We start from the raw sequence: 20,048 nt of genomic DNA, 5'->3' as shown, positions 1-20,048 counted from the left end.
GCGATATGGGGTTTCTAGGTGGCTCAGTTGGTTAAGTGTCTGACTTGATTTTGGCTCAGGTTGTGATCTCCCAGTTCATGGGTTTGAGCCCTGCATCAGGCTCTACGCTGACAGCACACAGCCTGCTTGGGATTCTCTCTCTTGCCCTCTCTCTCTGCCCCTCCCTGTTTGCCCTTCTCTCTCTCTCTCTCTCAAAATACATGAGTATGAAAAAAAAAGTGCAATATGAAATGTGAAATCTTACTAATACATTTCTTGTAACTGGTCATGGTAAAATCTATTCATCTATTTTGCACTCCGAATAATCCTCATTTATGCACGACTTTGTAACATCATGCAACGCTCATTTGGAATAATGACCCAGTGATTTATGCAGGTTCTCTAAATACAGACGTGTTTCATTATACAATTTTTAAAATCATATTTGTTAGTTATTACAGCTGATCTCATTGGAAATGTCTTTAAATAACGGGGACCTGTCAAACTCTCCAGCGTAGACAAAAGTTTCAAAATTTTAATTTTGTTCAAAGTGCTGATTTTATCATAAGAAGCAAATACAGTGAGGATGGTTTTGTGTTTTCTCTTGACGTCACAGCTTCATTTATTTTCCAGAAAATGTCTGCCAAATACCACAGGTTTTCCATCAGTCTTTTTTTAAGTAAAAATGGTGTTCCTTATAAAAATCGACTAGCGTAAGCTTGCGTATCAAGGCAATCCAAGTGCTCTATGTGTACTTCCCAAAGATACGTACCCATGCGCTGAGATTTAATAAAATAATTTATAATTAAGAGCATTCCTAAATAAAATCTCATTTTAAAATAACCGTGTGTGCTGAAGAATACGACCACTGCCGGTCCAGCGTAATGCCACTGCCTGTATTCATGTTGACCGATGCAGTATGAGGCTAACGGTGCCTTAATGTTAGGATGAAAATACTTTTTCACTTGAACGGTCCCCTGAAAGAGCCACCACTGGCTATCCAGGAGCCACAGTCATACTATGAGAACCACTGCCCTAGACTGTACATTTCCAATGGGGGTTCAAAGTCGCTTACGGAGTTCAATTTTATTTTGGCAAATCTGCCATGGTCTTACAGTCACAAAAAAATCCTCTCACGGATTAAGCCAGGAAAGGTCAGATTTCATGTCATGTATGATGGGTGCTAGAGCACTCCACGTTTCCTGGACACCGATTTTCTCAAACTAACATCTCTGAGAGCCAATTCCCACTCTATACTGCTTTGCCAATTAGAAATGAATTGTGAACAAGGCACCATTCGCCTAGTGGTAATTTATATTAATACCTAATTTAGGGGCGCCTGGGTGGCTCAGTCTGTTAAGCGTCTGACTTCGGCTCAGGTCGTGATCTCACAGTTCGTGGGTTTCAAGCCCCACATGAGGCTCTGTGCCGATACCTCGGAGCCTAGAGCCTGCTTCAGATTCCCTGTCTCCCTCTCTCTGTCCATCCCTCCCAAGCTTGTGCTCTTTCTCTCAAAAGTCAGTAAAATATTAAAAAAAAACAAAACTTAATTGAAGGAACCACTTCAAACTTTTAAAAAGGAGGCAAAATACCAGATATAATTTATTTCCATAAAGGCCAAAGAGGAAAAAAAACCACAGTACTATGCTATGTGAAGTAAAAAGATCAATCAGTGAGATGTGGGTATGAAAGCTGGCGTCAGCATTTACTAGCGATGTGACCTCAGGAGAGTGTAATTTCTCCGCCCCAATGTTCTCGCCTAGAACACCGCACGAGTTAACATGGTGCTATCGTGCCTGCTGACGACCTCAGGCCACTTCTTTCTCTCACCCTGTTGGAAACACGCTTGTCATTACATGACAGGCCTGTTACAAGTTACTGTTTAATTTTCGCAGGTCTTTTCAGAATTTTCATCCCTCTCTCTCCTACAAAAGGAAACATGCTGTTTTCGTGAAGTTCGTGAAGCCCGCAAGTTGGTCACCAGGCAAGGGTGGCATCGAAAGAGTGATGTGCTTTCAGAATTCTAAGAAAGTCACTCTTTGCAAAGAAAAGAATAACCTATGACAAGACAGGACAAGTGTAAAAGTCTAAAAAACGTGGCTGAATAAATCCATGACACAACCACACAGAAACGCCATGCCGTGTGTGTTCACACTGGCACCTAATCCAGTAAGGGGACAGCGGTGAGCCAGCCGGCAAAGCATCAGGACAGTGAACGAAAATCTCACCAATTGCTTTCTTCAGCGCTTCAAAGGTGATTTCTTCAGTGTTACTAACCTAGGGAAAAGTGATTTGACGTAAAACAAAGAGTTACGAAAGGTCAATACAAATAATACCTTCACCCAGTTACAAGTATCTAAGAACAGATTTCAACAGATTTTTTCCTTCTTTGTGTTCGCCGGGTTTGTGATTACATCCACTCTGTCCCTGCTGGTGACAAGGGTCTACTGCAGTGACTACTGCGAGGCTGGCAGCATCAGCCCCCTCCCGGCAGCCGAAGCACCCCTGAGTCACAGAACTCAATCCCCAATCGCCGCGTGGGCAAGGCCCGAGTCCCGCTGGCTGAGCCAGGCTTCGTAGGCAAACAGTGCTTGGAGGTATTCAAGGCAGAGACCATGTGTACATACGGTCCAGCTATGTAACACATGAAAACCAAGGCCTCTCCACCGTCTAGATTATCGGTGCCACGTACAGTTTACTATTCAAAAATAAACTGAAAATTTTAACACGGTTTAAGAAAAAGCAAGAATCGCTACTCGGGCAAGTGTTCAAGGAGTATAGCTAATCAACATCTTAAAATAATTACATTCTGGATGTTCTTAGGTCAACCACCAAGACCTACTCTCCAAAACTACCCTTTATAAAAGGCATGAAATCAACCGCCTTATGATAAGAAGGCAGTCATAGTTTTTATGGCACGAGTGCATTTTCGGGAGTAACACACCCAGCTACTACGGTACCTCCGAATGAAAGTGAAGAAATGATACCTGCGTACTTGCCTGGGCCTCTGGTCGTCCCTAATTTTAGCTCACGAGCGTCTTTCGCTAAGGCTAAGGCGGCAAGACTAACGAAAGCAAGACTTCGTGCCGGGCACCTGAGCTTCTCTGTAACTCAAAGGCTTTAGCGGGAAATCAAGCAGCAAGGGCTCCACTACCTCCGTTTTCCCACTGAGGGCTCATATTTCTAGGTGAAGTCAGATTAAACTTGGGAATCTTCAGTTGCTTTGTTCTAGATATTTGGAGCAGAGACACAGGATTAGGCTCTGGCTCGTTCATTACTGGTACTTAGAAGCAATCTAATATCTCAATGAAAAAAAAACAACACTGTTATTCTTACAACTGGTCAGGAGTTTTAGGCTTTTGAGGAACTGCTACAGTACAGGGGAAAGAACACCGAAGAAGATACAAGGCCAGCATTCTTGTGACACATAATTGGTCACGATTACCTGTCTGGTCCCAGGTACGTGAAAAGCTGAAGTACTTTATTCCAAAAACCCTTCTTCTCTGTGGGTTCTTGTCTTCCCGAATTCACGTGATCATGATGTCCCTCTCCTTTCTTTTTTTTAACCTCCTTTCTCCGACTCCTTTTAAGTCACCTCTTGGCCCTGCCCATTCTGCTCTAGAACAGGCGACTGCCCTCCTGCCTCCGTATCTCCAGCCTGCCTACCCCAGGCCCTCCTTACCCAAGGTGGAGACTATTAAAAGGATGTACTAATTGGCCTCTCTACTTCCAGTCTCTTCTTTCCAGTTCAGCCTGGTCACGCTTCTGAGATTCCTCTCATGAAAGCATAGCTCCGATAACGACACTGCCCACATTCCAGGGTCTCCCTACTTCCTGCCAGATTACATACAAAGCCCTCAGGTGGGTGTCAAAGCCTTCTGTAATTTGGCTTCCATCTTGTTTCCCAGCTTCCCTTCTGTGAATCTGAATCCTATTTAAAAAGGAAAAAGGACCAACCGCTTTATACCAGTGTTTAATGATTCGTATTTTTCACACAGTTAGTTCTAGCCTAGAAGGGAATGTTATTTTGCCTTCTCGTACTTGAACGGTCATTCCTAATATGCAAAATCAGATTCCATAATGGTAAACGAGCCTGAGACTCCAATGCGCTCAAGTAGCTGTTGAAGACGAGCCACCCCTTCACCGGCGCCCAGCCAAACTCCAGTGTGTTTGCCTTCGCACACACGGCTTGCACTGGGGCTCTGCAGAAACGGTGCAAAGGCACCAGCCTCGGGGAGTTTCAACACCCCTTTTACTCTTGGTAACCTGAACCTTATTCACGATCTGTAACTCTACCCTAGACTGTACAACGCCCTCGGGGCTGCGTGAAATCTGCTGTTTGTCTGGTCTTCTTCCAATCGGTCCAGGTGCTCTGTTACTTTCACGGACACCTTAGTAATTTTATGGCACCTAGGAGAGCAGCCTCTGACTGATATTACACCAGACTCGTTTTGTTAGCACACATGCAAGCTTCTTTACTTGCATTTGGGAAAAGGCAGGGTATGAATATGTAAAATAAGGGTCTGTTGTTGGTCCTGGACTAAACAAGAATTCTTTGCAGCCAGCCAGCGACTTAATTTTGTATGAAGAAAACTTCGATATGCACTCAAAATGCAATGTTACACATACAGCCTCCCATCCATTCCCCCAAATAATCAAGCACCGACTATTATCTTTTAGAGAGAAGAACCAAGTGGTGATTTCAGGTTCTACTCATATCCATTATGCATATCAGTCATGCCCATAATGCTCAGAGATCAAAGAATCATGTCAATGCTGCTTTATGCTATTAGTCAAGCTGATAATTTTATCTCAGGAGGCAGAGGCATTTCTATTCCATGTTAGCCATTTATCTTCTTGAATATTTTTAGATATCTCTCCATCTATAGATCTCCATCCATATATCTATATAGATATATAGATTTCTATATAAATATATAGGTAAGGATATATAGATATCTCTAATCTATCTATCTATCTATCTATCTATCTATCTAGGGCAATTTTTAGATAAAGTTCACTATCTATCTATCTAGGGCAATTTTTAGATAAAGTTCACTAAGTGATTTATGGTGGGCAAAGGTTTGAATTGCAAACATTACTAGTGACAAACCTCAAGTAGCCCAGGTATTTCAGTAGACTACTGCTAACAATCTGAGTCCTTATTTAGGGAAACAGAAGTTTGCTAGGATCTCAGCTATATAATCTGACTTTCTGAAAAAAGTTACAAGCTCTAAAAGCAGACATGGGATATATCTGAGGATGAACCGAGATTATGTACATAAAATTTCAAATAATTATGATCAAATACAAGAATGTTTTTTAATGAGCGATTTTCTTATTTGATTGTTAGCAAATATATTTAACCATAGTTTGATATTTTGTTACACCATCAACTGTTAGGTGAACATGTAACTGATGCGAATTTCTCCTGTCCATACTATGAAATTAATTAGTTCTGGCCTAGAAGGGAATGTTATTTTGTCTTCTGGTATTTGAACAGTCATTCCTAATAATGCAAAATCATATTCCATAATGGTAAACGAGTTTGAAACTCCAAAGTGCTCAGGTAAATCTTCTAATAACCTGTACTTAACTTTTGAGCTCAGTGTGTAGCATATTTGACTTAGGACTTAGAGCAAAGAGAAAACAGGATCTTTAACAAGTTAACACATGTATTAATGGACTTTTAATTGCAAAATTTATGTGTAAGAATCTTACTATAGTTAACTCTTTGTACAAATGCTTCTTCAGTTCATTTTATCAAAACAGATGGACTCTTTAGAATAATCTGAAGTGCTATATATATACGTTTTTAAATAAAAATGGTTAACAAAAGGAGGATGGAATACTAGTGAATAAAATGTATTGCACACTCTTGATAAAATATATAAACTAAGGCTTTGGATTGATTTCTTCCCTCAAAAGGTAACAGCAGGAAATTCATGATCATTAAAACACAGAGCTAGCACAATACCTTCCTGACTAGTAAAAAGTATATAAATTAAAATGGCTTTGAAGAGGTGAATTTAGAAAAGATGATTTTTCTTGAGCCTTAAACTGGCAAGAAATTACACGTGCCACATTTCAAAATGAATACTAACTGCCTCTTCAATTGCTATTGACATTCTGCTTATAATTTCTTAATGAAGCTGATTAATTCTACTTACTGTGGGGCACTGAACAGCATAAAAAGATGTAAGCCAGTCAGCTGTGGCCTGGCCACTAATAAGTTTTAATTCCCGAAGGTGAGCTGACAAGGATTGGGAGGGGGAGTGGGGAAGAAGGAGGTGAAAGCATGAATTCAGGCAAATTCCTTCCCCCTTTCTGAGACGGATGATCTCTTCTTTATACTGTATCATGAGAAATAATGAAATACCTAGGAAGGCAAGCAAGCCCCAAGGAGGAGGCTGGCTTGACATGCTGATATTCCGGCATTTCTATTGGACTATCAAAAAATTCTCTTGGCGATTTGTGTGGAGTAAGTCGTAGCCAATACTAGCTGCTTTTTCTTCCTAAAGCACGGGAGGGTACACTTTTGTGCTCCATTGAAACAGGAGGAGAGCATCAAATCTGACATTTCAAATAAGCCACAGTCCTTACATCTGGCATTGACACAGCGTAGCCTAATGAAACTCATTACAGTTACTCTCAAATGATAAAAAAACTTTCCCTTATAGATGAGGCTTTGAAACCTTTCAGGTATATTTGCCTTCGCATGAGACTGTACAATTTCGTTTATTCTCAAAATTTGTGTTTCATAAATCTTTAAAAATAAACAGGATCTGGAGAGCTTCCTAATTTATAATAACAGGCCTTATGTGGTATTTTTTACTGATAAAAAAAACTTAGTTCTGTTTCACGGATCCTTTTAGCACACTAAATTACAATGTAAGATCTAATGACATCATAATACATACTGTTAAGTTTATGCATCTTTACCGATAGCTGAGTTTCATAAAATAAATAAAAAATAAGCTCAAGGCTAAATCAGATTAGTGTACTAATAGTTTTGTTGAGTTGGGGGGAAATTTAGAGTCCTGTTTGCTCCTGTTCAAAAGTCTGGAGGGGCACAAAACTCTTTTACACTGACGTCTCTCTCAAGAAAGCACTCTGCCGGACACCTTCAGCAACTTACCACATCATCAGAAGGGATGCTGTTGGGCAAAATATCCACCTGAATGGAGACGGTGTCCACAATACTTTTTCTTCTAGAAAGTCGATCTTCATCTAAAATAAAAATTGTATTTTCCCCGTTATTTGCTAGTGAGAAATAGTATGTCCTTTATAAATTCTACTTCAGATTTCAAAAAACTTTAGAAAGTTAAAGACAGTCTGTTTCACTCTTTCTAAATAAAAGCACTGTGTTCTCAGACTCCTAAATTTCAACAAGCAGATTAAAACAATAAAATTGGTGGGGTGAACTGAAATAAGGTTAATAGTTTTATTTTTCAATAAGGGGCCTTCAGAACAGCAACAGTACCATTATCTGATAATGTAATCAAAACTAAAAGTCAACACTGAAGGGAGGGATTACAGAATCTAAACGGGGTATGTTCATTTTTACTGAAAACTCCCAATACTGCCCCTGTAGCTCTCATGTTTCCTCAAAAGCGCGAAAGCTGTGCACTAACTGGTTCCAGGGGGCAACTCGGGAGCCCACGTCTGCGAGGATGCCACGTGAACCACACTTGTGGACCAAAAGGGCCTGCTGCCCCGGGTAGGAGCTCCTTGCCACCCTTCCCGGCCACTCCACTCCACTGGCTCCTGACCTGTTGCTTAAGGCAACCACCTGGTCCGAAAACCCTCCCTTGGCTTCAATGCTCCAGCGCAGCCCCCTGCCCCTCCCTTCTGCACACCGGCTCACTTGCTTGGTCTCGACCAACTGTTCTAATCTTCCTTCCGCCGCCTCCTCTTCTTAGACCGAGTTACAATCCTGCCCTCAACTGCTCTTCTCGGGAGGCCTTTTTTCATAAAAATCCTGTGTCTTCCTAACCAGTCAGTTCACCGGCTACTCCTTGGCCCCCTGCCTGCCTAATTACTTCATGGAAATTTCAATTTTTTTTAATTATAATCTCCTTCCACACATGCTTTCCTACTTCAATTTTCTCTTTCCGCATTCAGCACATCTATTAAGTGATTAGGCACCATGTTCGCCGTGAGGGGCAGACCGCCGAATGAAGTCCACTCCAGACTAAAGGTGAAGACCGAAAACAAACAATTACACAAATGATGAGGTGTGATGGACAAGCACAGGGTGCTAGGAGAACATGCGATAGTCATGGCTTCATCAGAAAAACGGAAGCCGCTTTGAGGATCCCGATACACAGAATTAGAGGTTTATTCGACCATGGCTGGAATTGGACAAGTACATTCTCTCTTCTGAGCTCCAGCTCACCATTTCCAATTTTCTATTCATCAGTTCTATTCCACATGTTCTAAACCCAATTTTAACATCTCTAATAAACTGTCTTTATCTCACACTGACCTGTGTATTTTCAAGAGCGCCGTCATTAATATCCTTCATCTTTTTCGCCTCAATTCTTAGGATGGCTTCCTAGATGATCTAACTGCTCTCCCTTCTATATGAACAGCTATGAGTGCTGTTTCCAGAGTAAATCACTTTCCGTCTCAATTATAATTTTAAAACAAATACGGCTCACTGACTAACGTAAAGCTTCCCAAGCTTTTGAAATTGGGCTTAAAACATGTCAGCGATAGGCGGAAGAGGCTGCCTCCACCGCAGGCTCTGGTGGCCCCAGGACCCACTCAGCTACCGGAAGTGCCGAGGAGATCAAGATCCACACACCGGGAATGTTCCCAACAACAGCTGGGAAGCTCGGGTCTAGAGCCCATGTCCAGCAGCACAGTCACTTCATATGCTGGCAATACCCCATCTTTCCAACCCTATTTTGTACAGACTGTGGTTTTCTTCTACTGAAAGGGTCAAGAATGAAGAACTAAATGAAGGCCGGCAGAGAGGAAGAAACTGCTTTCTCTCTTGGTTTCTCTCTTACCGACTACTCTTCTACTCCAAGGGAGCTTTCCACGGTAGTAATTAACAGTTAATCCCATGTGGTAGTTCACCCTCTTTGTAGGCAGATAGGAGGACTGCAATTCCAGCTTCTCTGTGGTTTGGAGGGACCACGAAACTAGTTCTGGCCGATACAGTACAAGCAGTGCTCCAGAGAACAGCTGCCCCATTCGGCTCGGATTCCGAATGGGATCATGAAGTCGCACACAGTCAGTCTGAGCAACACATCTTTACTTTAAACCACCAAGACCCTACAAGTTTGTTACCACAACATAACTTAGCCAGGGTTCAGCGCTGGCGCCGACACTCTGGGCCAGATAATTCTCGGGCTGGGGTTTCTGTGTATTGCACAATGTCAGCTTCTCCCACTAGAAGCCAGTAGGGCTACCCCACCCCTCCTTGCCCCAGTGGTGAGAACTAAAAATGTCCCCGGGACTCACAAATATTCACTGGCATGGGCAACATCACCCTCAGTTGAGAATCACTGACCCAGTCCATCCTGACCGATCGCAGCCCTTTCTGCAATGTTCCCTGTATGTCACCATCACATAAGCTCCTTAAAACACTAACCACATCACTCCGCCAAGCTACCCACCTCTTGAGGAATTAAAAGGCCGTTCTGGGCTTACCAGCAGTAACTTCAACTGCCCCCTAATTTATCTAGCGTTCAAGTTAAATGTGCTATTCTCCCATCTCCGAGCATACTTTGGCCTATCTACCTTCCATACTTTCCTACAAACAGAAACCCCTACTGAAAATACTTTATTACCTGCCCTTCTTTATATCCTCACCACTATACAAATTCTCGTCTTTCAAGGCCTACTTGAATATCACTTCCTTAAAATATTAAATATTACTCCAATTATTTCTACTTACCCCTCTTTCCTCTACCTATAAAATTTACTATCCATTACGACTGCTCTTTCCCCATCACCCTTCAGTCATTACTGCCCTTCTAACATTTCCCGGGCCTTGTACTAAGACATGTAAACAGACACCTTCTCTCATCAACCACAGCAGGGCTCAGTGACAGACTCTGTGCTTTGCATCTGCCACGCAGATATAAATTAGCAAACACGATGGCATCAGTGGCACTGTCACGGCTGACTTGCTTTTGCCCTCGAAGCTGGCCAACTGTCAAGGTCTCCTCAGAACTCACAACGAGGAACAACCTGCTTCTCACAAAGAACCCCATAAAAGGATTTCTAGGTTAAAATATACAGGCTGATACATGGTATGGAAGAGTCAGCTTTAAGCCCAAGATAAAAATAAAAGGGGGAGAGAGGCATGGGCGCAGGAAAGGAATCACTGAGTGGCAAAATCAATGAGAACATAGTCCAGAGGGAGTGGATTTAAGAAGATTAAACATTTTTAAAGGGAAGAAAAAAAAAAGTAACGGGAAACTCTAATGCTGTATATTCACAACTTTTTTCTTTGGACCTACACAGTCACCTGCTTACAGGTGCCAACTGTAATCAGATCTCATATACAAAGTTCCCAGGATGGAAGCTGACAGGGATGATGCCCTCGTTCGTCCGCATGGGCCACCTGCATCTGCTCCTGACCCTTTCCCAGCCTCCTGAAATGCTACCTCACCGCAGCCTCTCGGACGGACTGTTCTGCTGACTCCAGAGAACCGCCTTGTCACCACCTCAGTGTCTTGATATATACACCCTTTGGAGAGGCCCAGGCTTCCCCTCCTCAAGGGGGGCTGGGGCGCTCCCAGACACCGTGCCCTCTCCACTCCCCCATCCCGCCTGCTACTCTGCACCCTGGATCTGCTACTCACGGTGGTAATCATCATCTCTTCTTTTTGTTTTTAACTAGAACTTGGATGTTAGAAGCAATTCTCAGAGCTATGCCCAATTTCCTTCAGTGATGTTTTGCCGCCACTTGGTTTATCTGTGTATAACGTACGTAACTGCACTGAAATGGCTAAGAAACAGAGGAGACAGTGTGAATGCAAGAATGGCACAGAACTACATGAAACTGTTCTCAATGTAATTTCCCATGGCTCTATAAAAAAGTAAGACACAGGAACTGACTTCGCTGTATGTATTAAGTCACAAATGTAATTAGAGCTGCTATACCACTCAGATTCCATTACAAATCTACCTGTGGCAAAATGAAATTTCACACGTAATTTACACAAAATTCAAAGTGTCACAGTTTAATGCTAATACGACTCATACAGATACAACTTTCCGGGCCCTAAAGAAAAAACACAAAATTCCATCTAGAGCTGATGCATATTTACAGAATAAAAACAACTAAAAAGTTACTGTCACCATGGAATAAAAAGTCAGTGTGATATAGAAGACAATCCCTTTTTAAAAAAAGATTTTAAACCAGAACCTCTACTATTTCTCCAAAGGAGAATATACTTTTATAAGCATATACTGATTGATACATAACAGGTTTTGATAACGCAGATAAAGGTATTCTTGTGTTATAAATGCTTTTGATCAATAGGACAAATTAACAAAATTCAAAATCCCGACTAAAAAATGAAGAAATTGAAAAACGACTAATACTATTCTTATGTTTATGTGGCATTTTGTTGTTTTTAAAAGCGCTTTCACGTATCTAACCAATTTAAGCCAAAAGGCTCAGCTACAGTTCCTGCTTCACAGATGAGAGACGAGTGGACAAGCCCAAGGCCGTGTGGCGAAGGCAGAGCCAAGCCTGCGTCCTCTTTTTCTCTTCACTCCTTCACCCCGAGAAGGCCTCCTCCCTGGGCCTCCTGCAAGCGTCCCCTATTCTGCTAATTTCAAAATTCTCATTACAACCTCCGAACTCCCACACAAACCCCAGCCCTGACTCCGACTACAGGGCCCCCGACTGGGATGGCGTCGAAGATACTTGACAAGAGGCCAATCCCCTAAACTAGCCACTCTTTCCTATTCGTTTGTTAATAAAAACTCCTTCCTCCTATCATCCGAGACCCAAAACTACACATAGACAGTTACATCTGAAATGCATGGTTTCTTCTTTCTTTGCTTAAACTCAGTCATATCACCCAACCCTCCAAAACAAAAGCAGATGACAAAAATAAATGAAGCAGCAAATTCGCTCCACTCTTGCCCTCAGGGGGGTGCCACCTACCCAAGCGTCCAAGGCAGAAACCCCGACAAAATCTTTGGCTTTCTCTTTGCCCCCCCCGTATTAATCGACTGCTTCCAAATTCTTTCTTGTACGTTTTTCTAGAATCCACCCACTTGGCTGTACTCTGTCATCTCTCCTGGAGATTAATACAGAGCATTCTAAAGACGGTGCTCCGTCTCCACTGTGCTAAGCTACAACAGAGGAATACTTCTACAGTGCCTACCCCTGTTGACAATCACTCAATGACTCCCCACTACTCACAGAAGAGTGCAAACTAGTCGACCTGGTTCTACAATTTCCAACTCTATGCCGCCAATTCAGTCCAAGTAGACTTATTTCATACTAATTCCCTGAAAAAGCCATGTTCTTGCCTCCCTCCACTCTTTCATGCGTGCTGTCACTTCTGCGGGAAACACGTGTCTAACACTCGCTTCAGGCTCAGCCTAGGAATTTCTCCCTGTGGAAGACATCGCTGGCCCATCGAACCTGGACCGAATGCTCTCCTCACTGCTGCCTGGGACCCCTGAACTTCTCTGATCGGAGCCGTTAAGGTCTGTTGTGACTGCCCAGTTATTTACCCTGTTGGGAGACAAACTGTATCATGAATTAGCTTCTTTCCTATGCACGTGGCACAAAACTGGTAAAACACCATCTTGGGAAAACTGAGAAAAGAATCACTCAAATCCTCTTCCATGTTCTGTGGTCCAAGATGAAGAACCCCATTGAGGAAGACTATCAGTTTTGTGTAAGTAGAGGCTTCTACCTATCTCGTTCATTCCTGTTTCTGTTTGCACAGAAGCTAGAACTGTAAATACTCATAGGTACTTAATTAGACAAGTTTACTACAGCCACTGGCACCTCTGATTGATCTAGCTGAGGGGTATTAGTGTACCCCTCATGGAGGAGCATTTCACACATGCCTAGACATGCACTATTCACTCAAATTCTGGGTTGAGATAGAAGAAATATGCTGTAACTACCTAACGTTCATTGACCGCTTACTAGATGTCAGTCACCAATGGTTCGACAAACTTTAGGCAGACCATTCTTCTTTCTTTCAAACCAGCTGCCATTCCATTTCAATCATGTGTCTGCCTTCTCTGCTAGATTTTAATCCTTATATTATCACTCTATCTTCAAAAATCCCCATGTTTGGTATATAGTAGGCAATCAGTCAGGGTTTGTGGAATGCATGAAAATCTGGATCAACAGGGATGACTGAACAATGTTGATGTACGTGGAAAAGAGTTAGCAAAATCAAGAGATTAAGCACCTAACTGAATAGGCAAGGCAGTGCATTCTAGTGGTGTTACCTCATCAAATTATTTCATTTCAACCTCATTATTCTCATTTGTAAACAAAGATAATGCTACCCTCTTCATCATTTTTAAGATTAAATGAGAAAATGAATACAAGCACTTATCTTAGTGACTGGCATGGAGTTAATGCACACTAAACAGCTGCTAATATTTTAATGATGACAGGTATACACGCATGGTACACAAGAAACTAAACACGTTTTGCGTTCTATTGAAGGTATTATTCTTAAATCCCCTACTTTTAAAAATAAATATCAGATGGTTACACAACACAAAGAAATTTTAATAACCAATTGATTATACCATAAAGTATCCCTGCATCTTCGGACTCTTTCTGCACTAAGGCAGGACGTATGTGCCACAGACTGTTTCTAAACCATCAAAGTCTTGGGACACCTGGGTGGCTCAGTCGGTTGTGTCTGACTTTGGCTCAGGTCGTGACCTTGTGGTTCGTGAGTTCGAGCCCCGCGTCGGGCTCTGTGCTGACAGCTCAGAGCCTGGAGCCTGCTCCGGATCCTGTGTCTCCCTCTCTGCCTCTCCCCTGCTCACACTCTGTCTCCCTCTCTCTTAAAAACTATCAAAATCTTTATAAATTAAAAAATCTTATTCATACTGAGGGATTTCTATGCAGTTACATAATTAAGTATACACTGAAATATATTCAGAATTCTTCCAGTGAATGGTAGCAAGGCATTAAGAAAGAGAATATGTCTCTTGGAGGGTTAGGGGGGAGAGCAAACCATCTGTTAAAAAACCAAAAAGCACCGTAATTTTCATTAAAAATTGTTACTCATTACAGAGTTAAAGGAACATGGTAAAAGGAAATAGCAGGGGGTGAAAATACACTATGGCTACTGGGAAGGTGAAGGGAAACTTAATAACTGAACTTATAACCATATAAAATGTACAGGCCACTGGCTCCATTTCTACAAGGGAAATTTTACGAAGCTATTTTCCTAGAGGACGGGGAGGGAAGGGCAAAAGCCAGACTGACACTTGGATTTACCTTTGCGCTTGTGCCTGGGTTTGTGAGGTTTTTTGCCTGAAGGAAAGAGAGCTAAATCCAAGTTATATGAATGAAATATTTTAAAAGTCTTTTTAAAAAAAAAATCTTTTGAATTACAAAACGGTACTGATGTTTTATTCTTAGCACTTTTATATCCGCAAGGACTACAGAATGAGGTATAGAATCTTTTACAGTACAGAACGTAAAAGAAAATGCAAAAGCATTCATTAACATCTCAGGGGATCATGAAATATCCTTGTAATAAATGTATCTATTTTGGATCCACATTATAAAAAAGACAGCTGGTTACCAAGATTGTACTACTTTTAGTGACTAATCCAGAGAGCTACCTAACTCAAACCAAACAGTTCTCATATACAAGAGAGGCATCTCCAAAGCAAGAACTAGTTGTGCTAGAAAACTGAATGTTCATCCAATTATCAAATGAAAATGGAGGCATAGGACAGAAATGCTTGGATTTCGTTTTTAAGGTAAAAATTAAATGCAAGATACCATGCAGTTTTGCCTTCAAAACAAGAATTATTTCAGGCAATGAGAGGAACAGAAAGAAATATACGGCACACACAGGAAAACCTATTAAAGCGTCTGAAGGTTTCTTCCACAGCAAACAGTCTGCACTCTTTCCAATAACCACAGTTGGCTAATTCATTCAGCTCAACAGGCACAGATCGCAAATTAAACAAGTTACATAAATTTCCATAAGCCAAACACAATATGGGCTAATGAGGAAAGATTTCCATTTGCTTCTTCGTCTGAAGTACGACACTGATGTATTAAGTATAGTCACAATCACGTGAGGCCTCAAACCGCTCATGATAAAATCACAGGGCTTTAAGAGATTGGCTAAAGGTTTTCAAGCGCAAAATTCTAAAGCGAAAATAAAACCTCTTAAGCATTTGAGAAACCTCTTAAGCGTCTGTAACGTGAGCACCTTGCTAACTGAGTTCATGGAAACGTTACTGAAACGTCATCACCAGAGTCGGGTTCGAACTGCCCTCCCCTTTTACCTGTTACTTGCGGCACATACGGTACCGACAACCTCTCGACACTGTAACCGCTTCCGCCTAGTGACTCCGCGATCTTGTTGGTCAAAAAGCATAAACTTTTGTCATGCTTCTCTAAAGATTTCGGAAGCCTGTCAGGGTGATCAAAACAAAAGTCGTGCAGAATTATTTAAATTACTGAGCACAAATAAGTTAACACGCAAGCACTCCAGATCAATGCCTAAAGACAACGATAAACACAACTTAAACTGTAATTAGTAACAGAAAAATCGGTGTCGTTTTGGTGACTAATTGGACCATAAGAACACACGGCCTGTGGTCCCATATGTTAAGCATTCGGCTGGGATTCCTTCTCCAGTAACATCCCAATGGGGCAAGTCAGCCTTAATTATTCTGTGGGTCTTCACACATCAGATGATGAAAAGGAATCAATTCATCTTTAACTTCCATGCTAATTAAAACTGAGAGAAGAAAATCAGAAGTGCAGCTCACTGATGATGAGTGAAGCACGTATTACGATGCTAAATGCTAGGAAGCACTTGCCCAAGAGGAGCATCCAGGTTCACTTTCTGTTCAAACTGCCAGATACTATCTTATGCTAACGCTTTCAGCATCGCACTGCTTTGGCAGCCTCAAGTTTGAATAAAGTAGTGTTCGCATATATCTTTCATTTGAAGAGCAAGGGAGAATGCAGGGCATAACACTGATTCTCCTTAAAACATTCTCTCTCCCACCATGCGACGAGTACTGTTATCTTTTACTGAAAGTCTCGAACAGGGTATTGTATTCACTTAAAGGCTGGCTTATTTATCTATGAGAACATGTTATATTTTAGAGATATATCTCCATATTAAAAAAAAAGGCAAGGTAAGGTTTTTCACCAAGGATAGACTCCATGTGTGCATGAGTCTACATTTATAATGTACAAGAACTTTGTTATAGCAAAGGAAGAAGTCAGATGCGTTAAATGACAGAAATCCAAAACGACTGTTATAAACCACCAGAAACCATCCTAGCAGGAGTGTAATCCTTGACAATCGCCATTGGTTGGTTTCTAAGTCAGTAGTACCCCTTCCTTAAAATGTAAAGAATCAACATACATGCACTTCTCTCTGAAAACATGCTCTGGTAGAAAATAAGGAGCTTCCATAGTTCGAATTTCAATCACCTGAAAAATATCCAAAAACAAACCAAAACAAAATGAAAACCTTGCCCCTCACAACCTGGCTCTGAAAATTCGGGAAACTAAAAACAGAGAAATTAAACATTTATTAAAAATACTGGCACTTTATTTTGGAATTTAAGCTACATTTTAGAGCCCAAATGCTCATTTTATTTTCACATTTATTATTTCAAATTATTTCAAATTATTTCACATTTATTATTTCAAAACTTCAGCTGGTCTCAAAACCATGAGAATAAAATAATACACATAGTAAAAAACAACAAGAACATATTACATTTGATTAAGCCTACCACAACAGGATAAGAACACCTATTTTCTCAAATGCCACTGCCCTGGACCAAGCACTGGGCCCTCAGCACCCTCACTCTCCTGTGCCATCTTCTGGGGCCCGTGCATGAGGTCTCAATGTGCTTCTGGGATCTGTCCCCTCCACCCCACTGGGGGCAACTTGGAGGGGGCAATCTGCTTTTGTAACATTTGTATCTCTCATGACAGGCATCAAATATTAGCTCAAACAATTGCTTAACAAATCAATGTTTTCTTTCTTAGAATGCACTGAACACCTACATTTTAGCGTGGACTGGGAGATGTGCTTCCAATATTATAAAAATAAGGCTCTCCTTGACCGATATCTTTAAAGAATAAAAATTAGAGTGGACTCTCTCTGCCAGGTAAGTGAAACATGTATTAAATTGTGCAAGTAGCTATTAAATGAGGTACTGCTGAAAAAAGCTGAATATAGTTGAACGTTTTCTCCAATAATTCAACCTGTGGAGGCACACCTGGGTGGCTTAGCTGGTTAAGCGACCGACTTCTCACGGTTCGTGAGTTCGAGCCCCACACTGGGCTCTCTGCTGACAGTGTAGAGCCTGCTTAGGATCCGCTGTCTCTGTCCCTTCCCTGTGCATGTGCACATGCTCTCTTTCCCAAAAATAGACATTAAAAAAAACATTCAACCTCTGAGATCTGGCTCAAACAGATTGGCTTAAAACAATAACTAAAATAGTATAAACCAGTATAATAAAAAATGATTTCGATGCTAAGATTCATAACGGTTTAAAGGGAAAACAATTATGTAAGAATTCACATGACTTATTCTAGAAGAAAACCACGTATTCTACTTGACCACCACACAAAAAAGTTCTAATAAAACGACAGGCAGCAAAGAAAATATAAACACTAGCTGTAGTTTGAGTTTCAATTAGTCACTACTAAAAAAGTGATGCATATTTTTACAGCATTATCTTTATAATTTGACACACGATCATCAAAATCGAAAATCATCATCTCTGGAAGAAAATCAGTCATTTTTATATAGAAATCAAGTTGAAGAACTTTCCTAAATACGTTACCTTGCTGACGTGCTGGCAAAACGCTGGGACGGCTATCATCTGACTTACAAAGTTGAGATAGGCCGCAACCAGAGCCATGATTCCACAGCGATGGAACATGGACAAATTATCCTCATTGATAATCGCACTGTCCTTTAATAAAAAAACAAACACGGCTGACAGATCAAGGTCTTACGCTCCACCAGCATTTTCTCTATGACTATGCTGAAAAACGGCAGGTCGTCTGGAGTGCTGATAAAAATGTCACCTTATAAGAAGTTATTTTTTAAAGAATTCTAAAAGGAAAATAAATGTCCATATACAGAGGCGTTAAATCTCTCAAATAGCTCTGTCTTAGGAGAGTCTTTTGGGGTCGGGGGCAGGAAATACACAAAAAGACACACGTGTATATATATGCACACATACACGTACAAGTATCTTATATTAAAATACACATCTGATATGTATTCCCATTACATGCCGTCCTTTCAATACATAACGCTTACACTCCGATTAAACAGCTACACTCGTAACGGCTATGGACTGACCCTCTCCCCCGCCAGACCGAGAGCATGAGCAGAGGGACCGTGCTGTTCTTTCATCACCGTATTCCCATGGCTTTGAACAAATTTGGCACACAACTGATGCTCATTCGGTATTTGTTAAAAGAATGAATGTGATCATAACCTTGAGTATTTCAGATTTAAAAGTAGACGCCTCCCTTTTAAACTTCATGTCCTTGCGGCACCTGGGTGGCTCAGTCGGCTAAGTGTCCGGCTCTTGATTTTAGTTCAGGCCCTGACCTCACGGTTCATGAGTTCGAGCCCTGAGTTGCGCTCTGCGCTGTTAGCACAAAGCCTACCTGGGATTCTCTCTCTGCCCCTTCTCCTCTCCCTCCAGCTCTCAGAATAAATACACAAACTTAAAAAAATAAACATGAAATTAATGACGTTGGATAAAGGCAACACCACTATAAAGATGGTATCTGGTTCATAAAGCAAACTGTTTTCTTCAGTGAAAGATGACGAAAGCATACCTGTAAAGCAATGGCTAATCGAATGAGATCAATAACCACTTCCTCATTGGCCAATTCAATAGTGATGAGAGCAAGAGAAGTATAAAGTAGCTCATAGTTTTTCTGAACATTGTCTTCCTCTTTACAGCCCAAATATATGTGCCGATATAGTTGTTGCCCGTTCTGAAAAGGGAAATGACAGAGGAAGAAGGTGACTTTGCTTAAAGTGTAGTACAGACAGATGTCCCATGCCCAGAACCGCGTACACAGTAGCCCTTATTACATGACTAAACATGGAAGAGAAACTGAAGCTGATAACCAGATGATCATATTGTATCACGACTATCAGTACCAACAAACGAACTACGAGCTAACATCAGAGTTGAAGAATGAATCATAAATAAAAACAGCAAGTAGGAAACAGTTCTCGTGTAAACAATGAAAATGCTTTTAGTGATCATTTGAAAAGACAAAAGCAACTTATGGATTGATTCGGGAAAAAGGTGAAACGGCTGACAGAATCATGGGAGAGACTTCTGCAACGCAGCCTTGGCAAGGATAAAAGAAAACAAAACATGTGGCTCCGGGGAAATGCGCTCGGGCTCCTGGCCTTCACAGGCAGTCTCCTGTGAGGCGGCTTAGGGGCTGTCAGGGAGGAGTGCCGGCAGGTTCTGCTGTACTCTGGCATGGAGGGACCGTGGAGGGACGACGGAGGGACCAAAGGCCAGCCCAGAGCCCTATACGAGGGAGAGGTTATCCCACTCCAGGGACTGCAAAAGGGTCCCCCCAAACCAAACTAATCTAAGTAAGTTGATACAGGATACGGAAGCTTTCCCTATCCAAAGCATTCCTGGGTACGGGGCAACTGCTAAGTGAGAGTAACAAAAACGGGAGCGTGTTTCCCATTTAAAGTCACCGTGTGGTAACGAACTCAACTCGCTGCACTGATTCTCCACACGAACTGCAGCTACAACCCCTGGGAGACTGGAATGACCACTGTGTTTCTACCCTCCCCGCTGCCCATCCCAACATGGTTTATGGTTACGAA

The 20,048-nt window shown here is 41.6% G+C and overlaps 1 protein-coding gene across 5 annotated transcripts in view; it reads right to left on the bottom strand.

The window, feature by feature from the left end:
* The window catches only part of EFR3A (EFR3 homolog A), a 105,125-nt gene that overhangs the window by 10,148 nt on the left and 74,929 nt on the right, over nt 1-20,048 (bottom strand). For 3 of the 5 annotated variants that reach the window (XM_042924180.1, XM_042924183.1, XM_042924181.1), the window contains 6 exons: nt 19,022-19,183; nt 18,007-18,138; nt 16,569-16,636; nt 15,472-15,599; nt 7,118-7,209; nt 2,208-2,256 (listed from right to left, as the gene is read on the bottom strand). In XM_042924180.1, the coding sequence (XP_042780114.1) occupies nt 2,208-2,256; nt 7,118-7,209; nt 15,472-15,599; nt 16,569-16,636; nt 18,007-18,138; nt 19,022-19,183 (631 nt within the window). Of the gene's footprint in view, nt 1-2,207; nt 2,257-2,966; nt 3,208-7,117; nt 7,210-10,802; nt 10,949-15,471; nt 15,600-16,568; nt 16,637-18,006; nt 18,139-19,021; nt 19,184-20,048 lie in introns of those variants that run through there. The other 2 variants (XR_006198490.1, XM_042924182.1) reach the window with 2 other exon arrangements.

The sequence above is a fragment of the Panthera leo genome, chromosome F2, assembly GCF_018350215.1.
Source record: "Panthera leo isolate Ple1 chromosome F2, P.leo_Ple1_pat1.1, whole genome shotgun sequence".
NCBI lineage: Eukaryota > Metazoa > Chordata > Mammalia > Carnivora > Felidae > Panthera > Panthera leo.
This window is presented reverse-complemented; position numbering and strand designations above follow the sequence as displayed.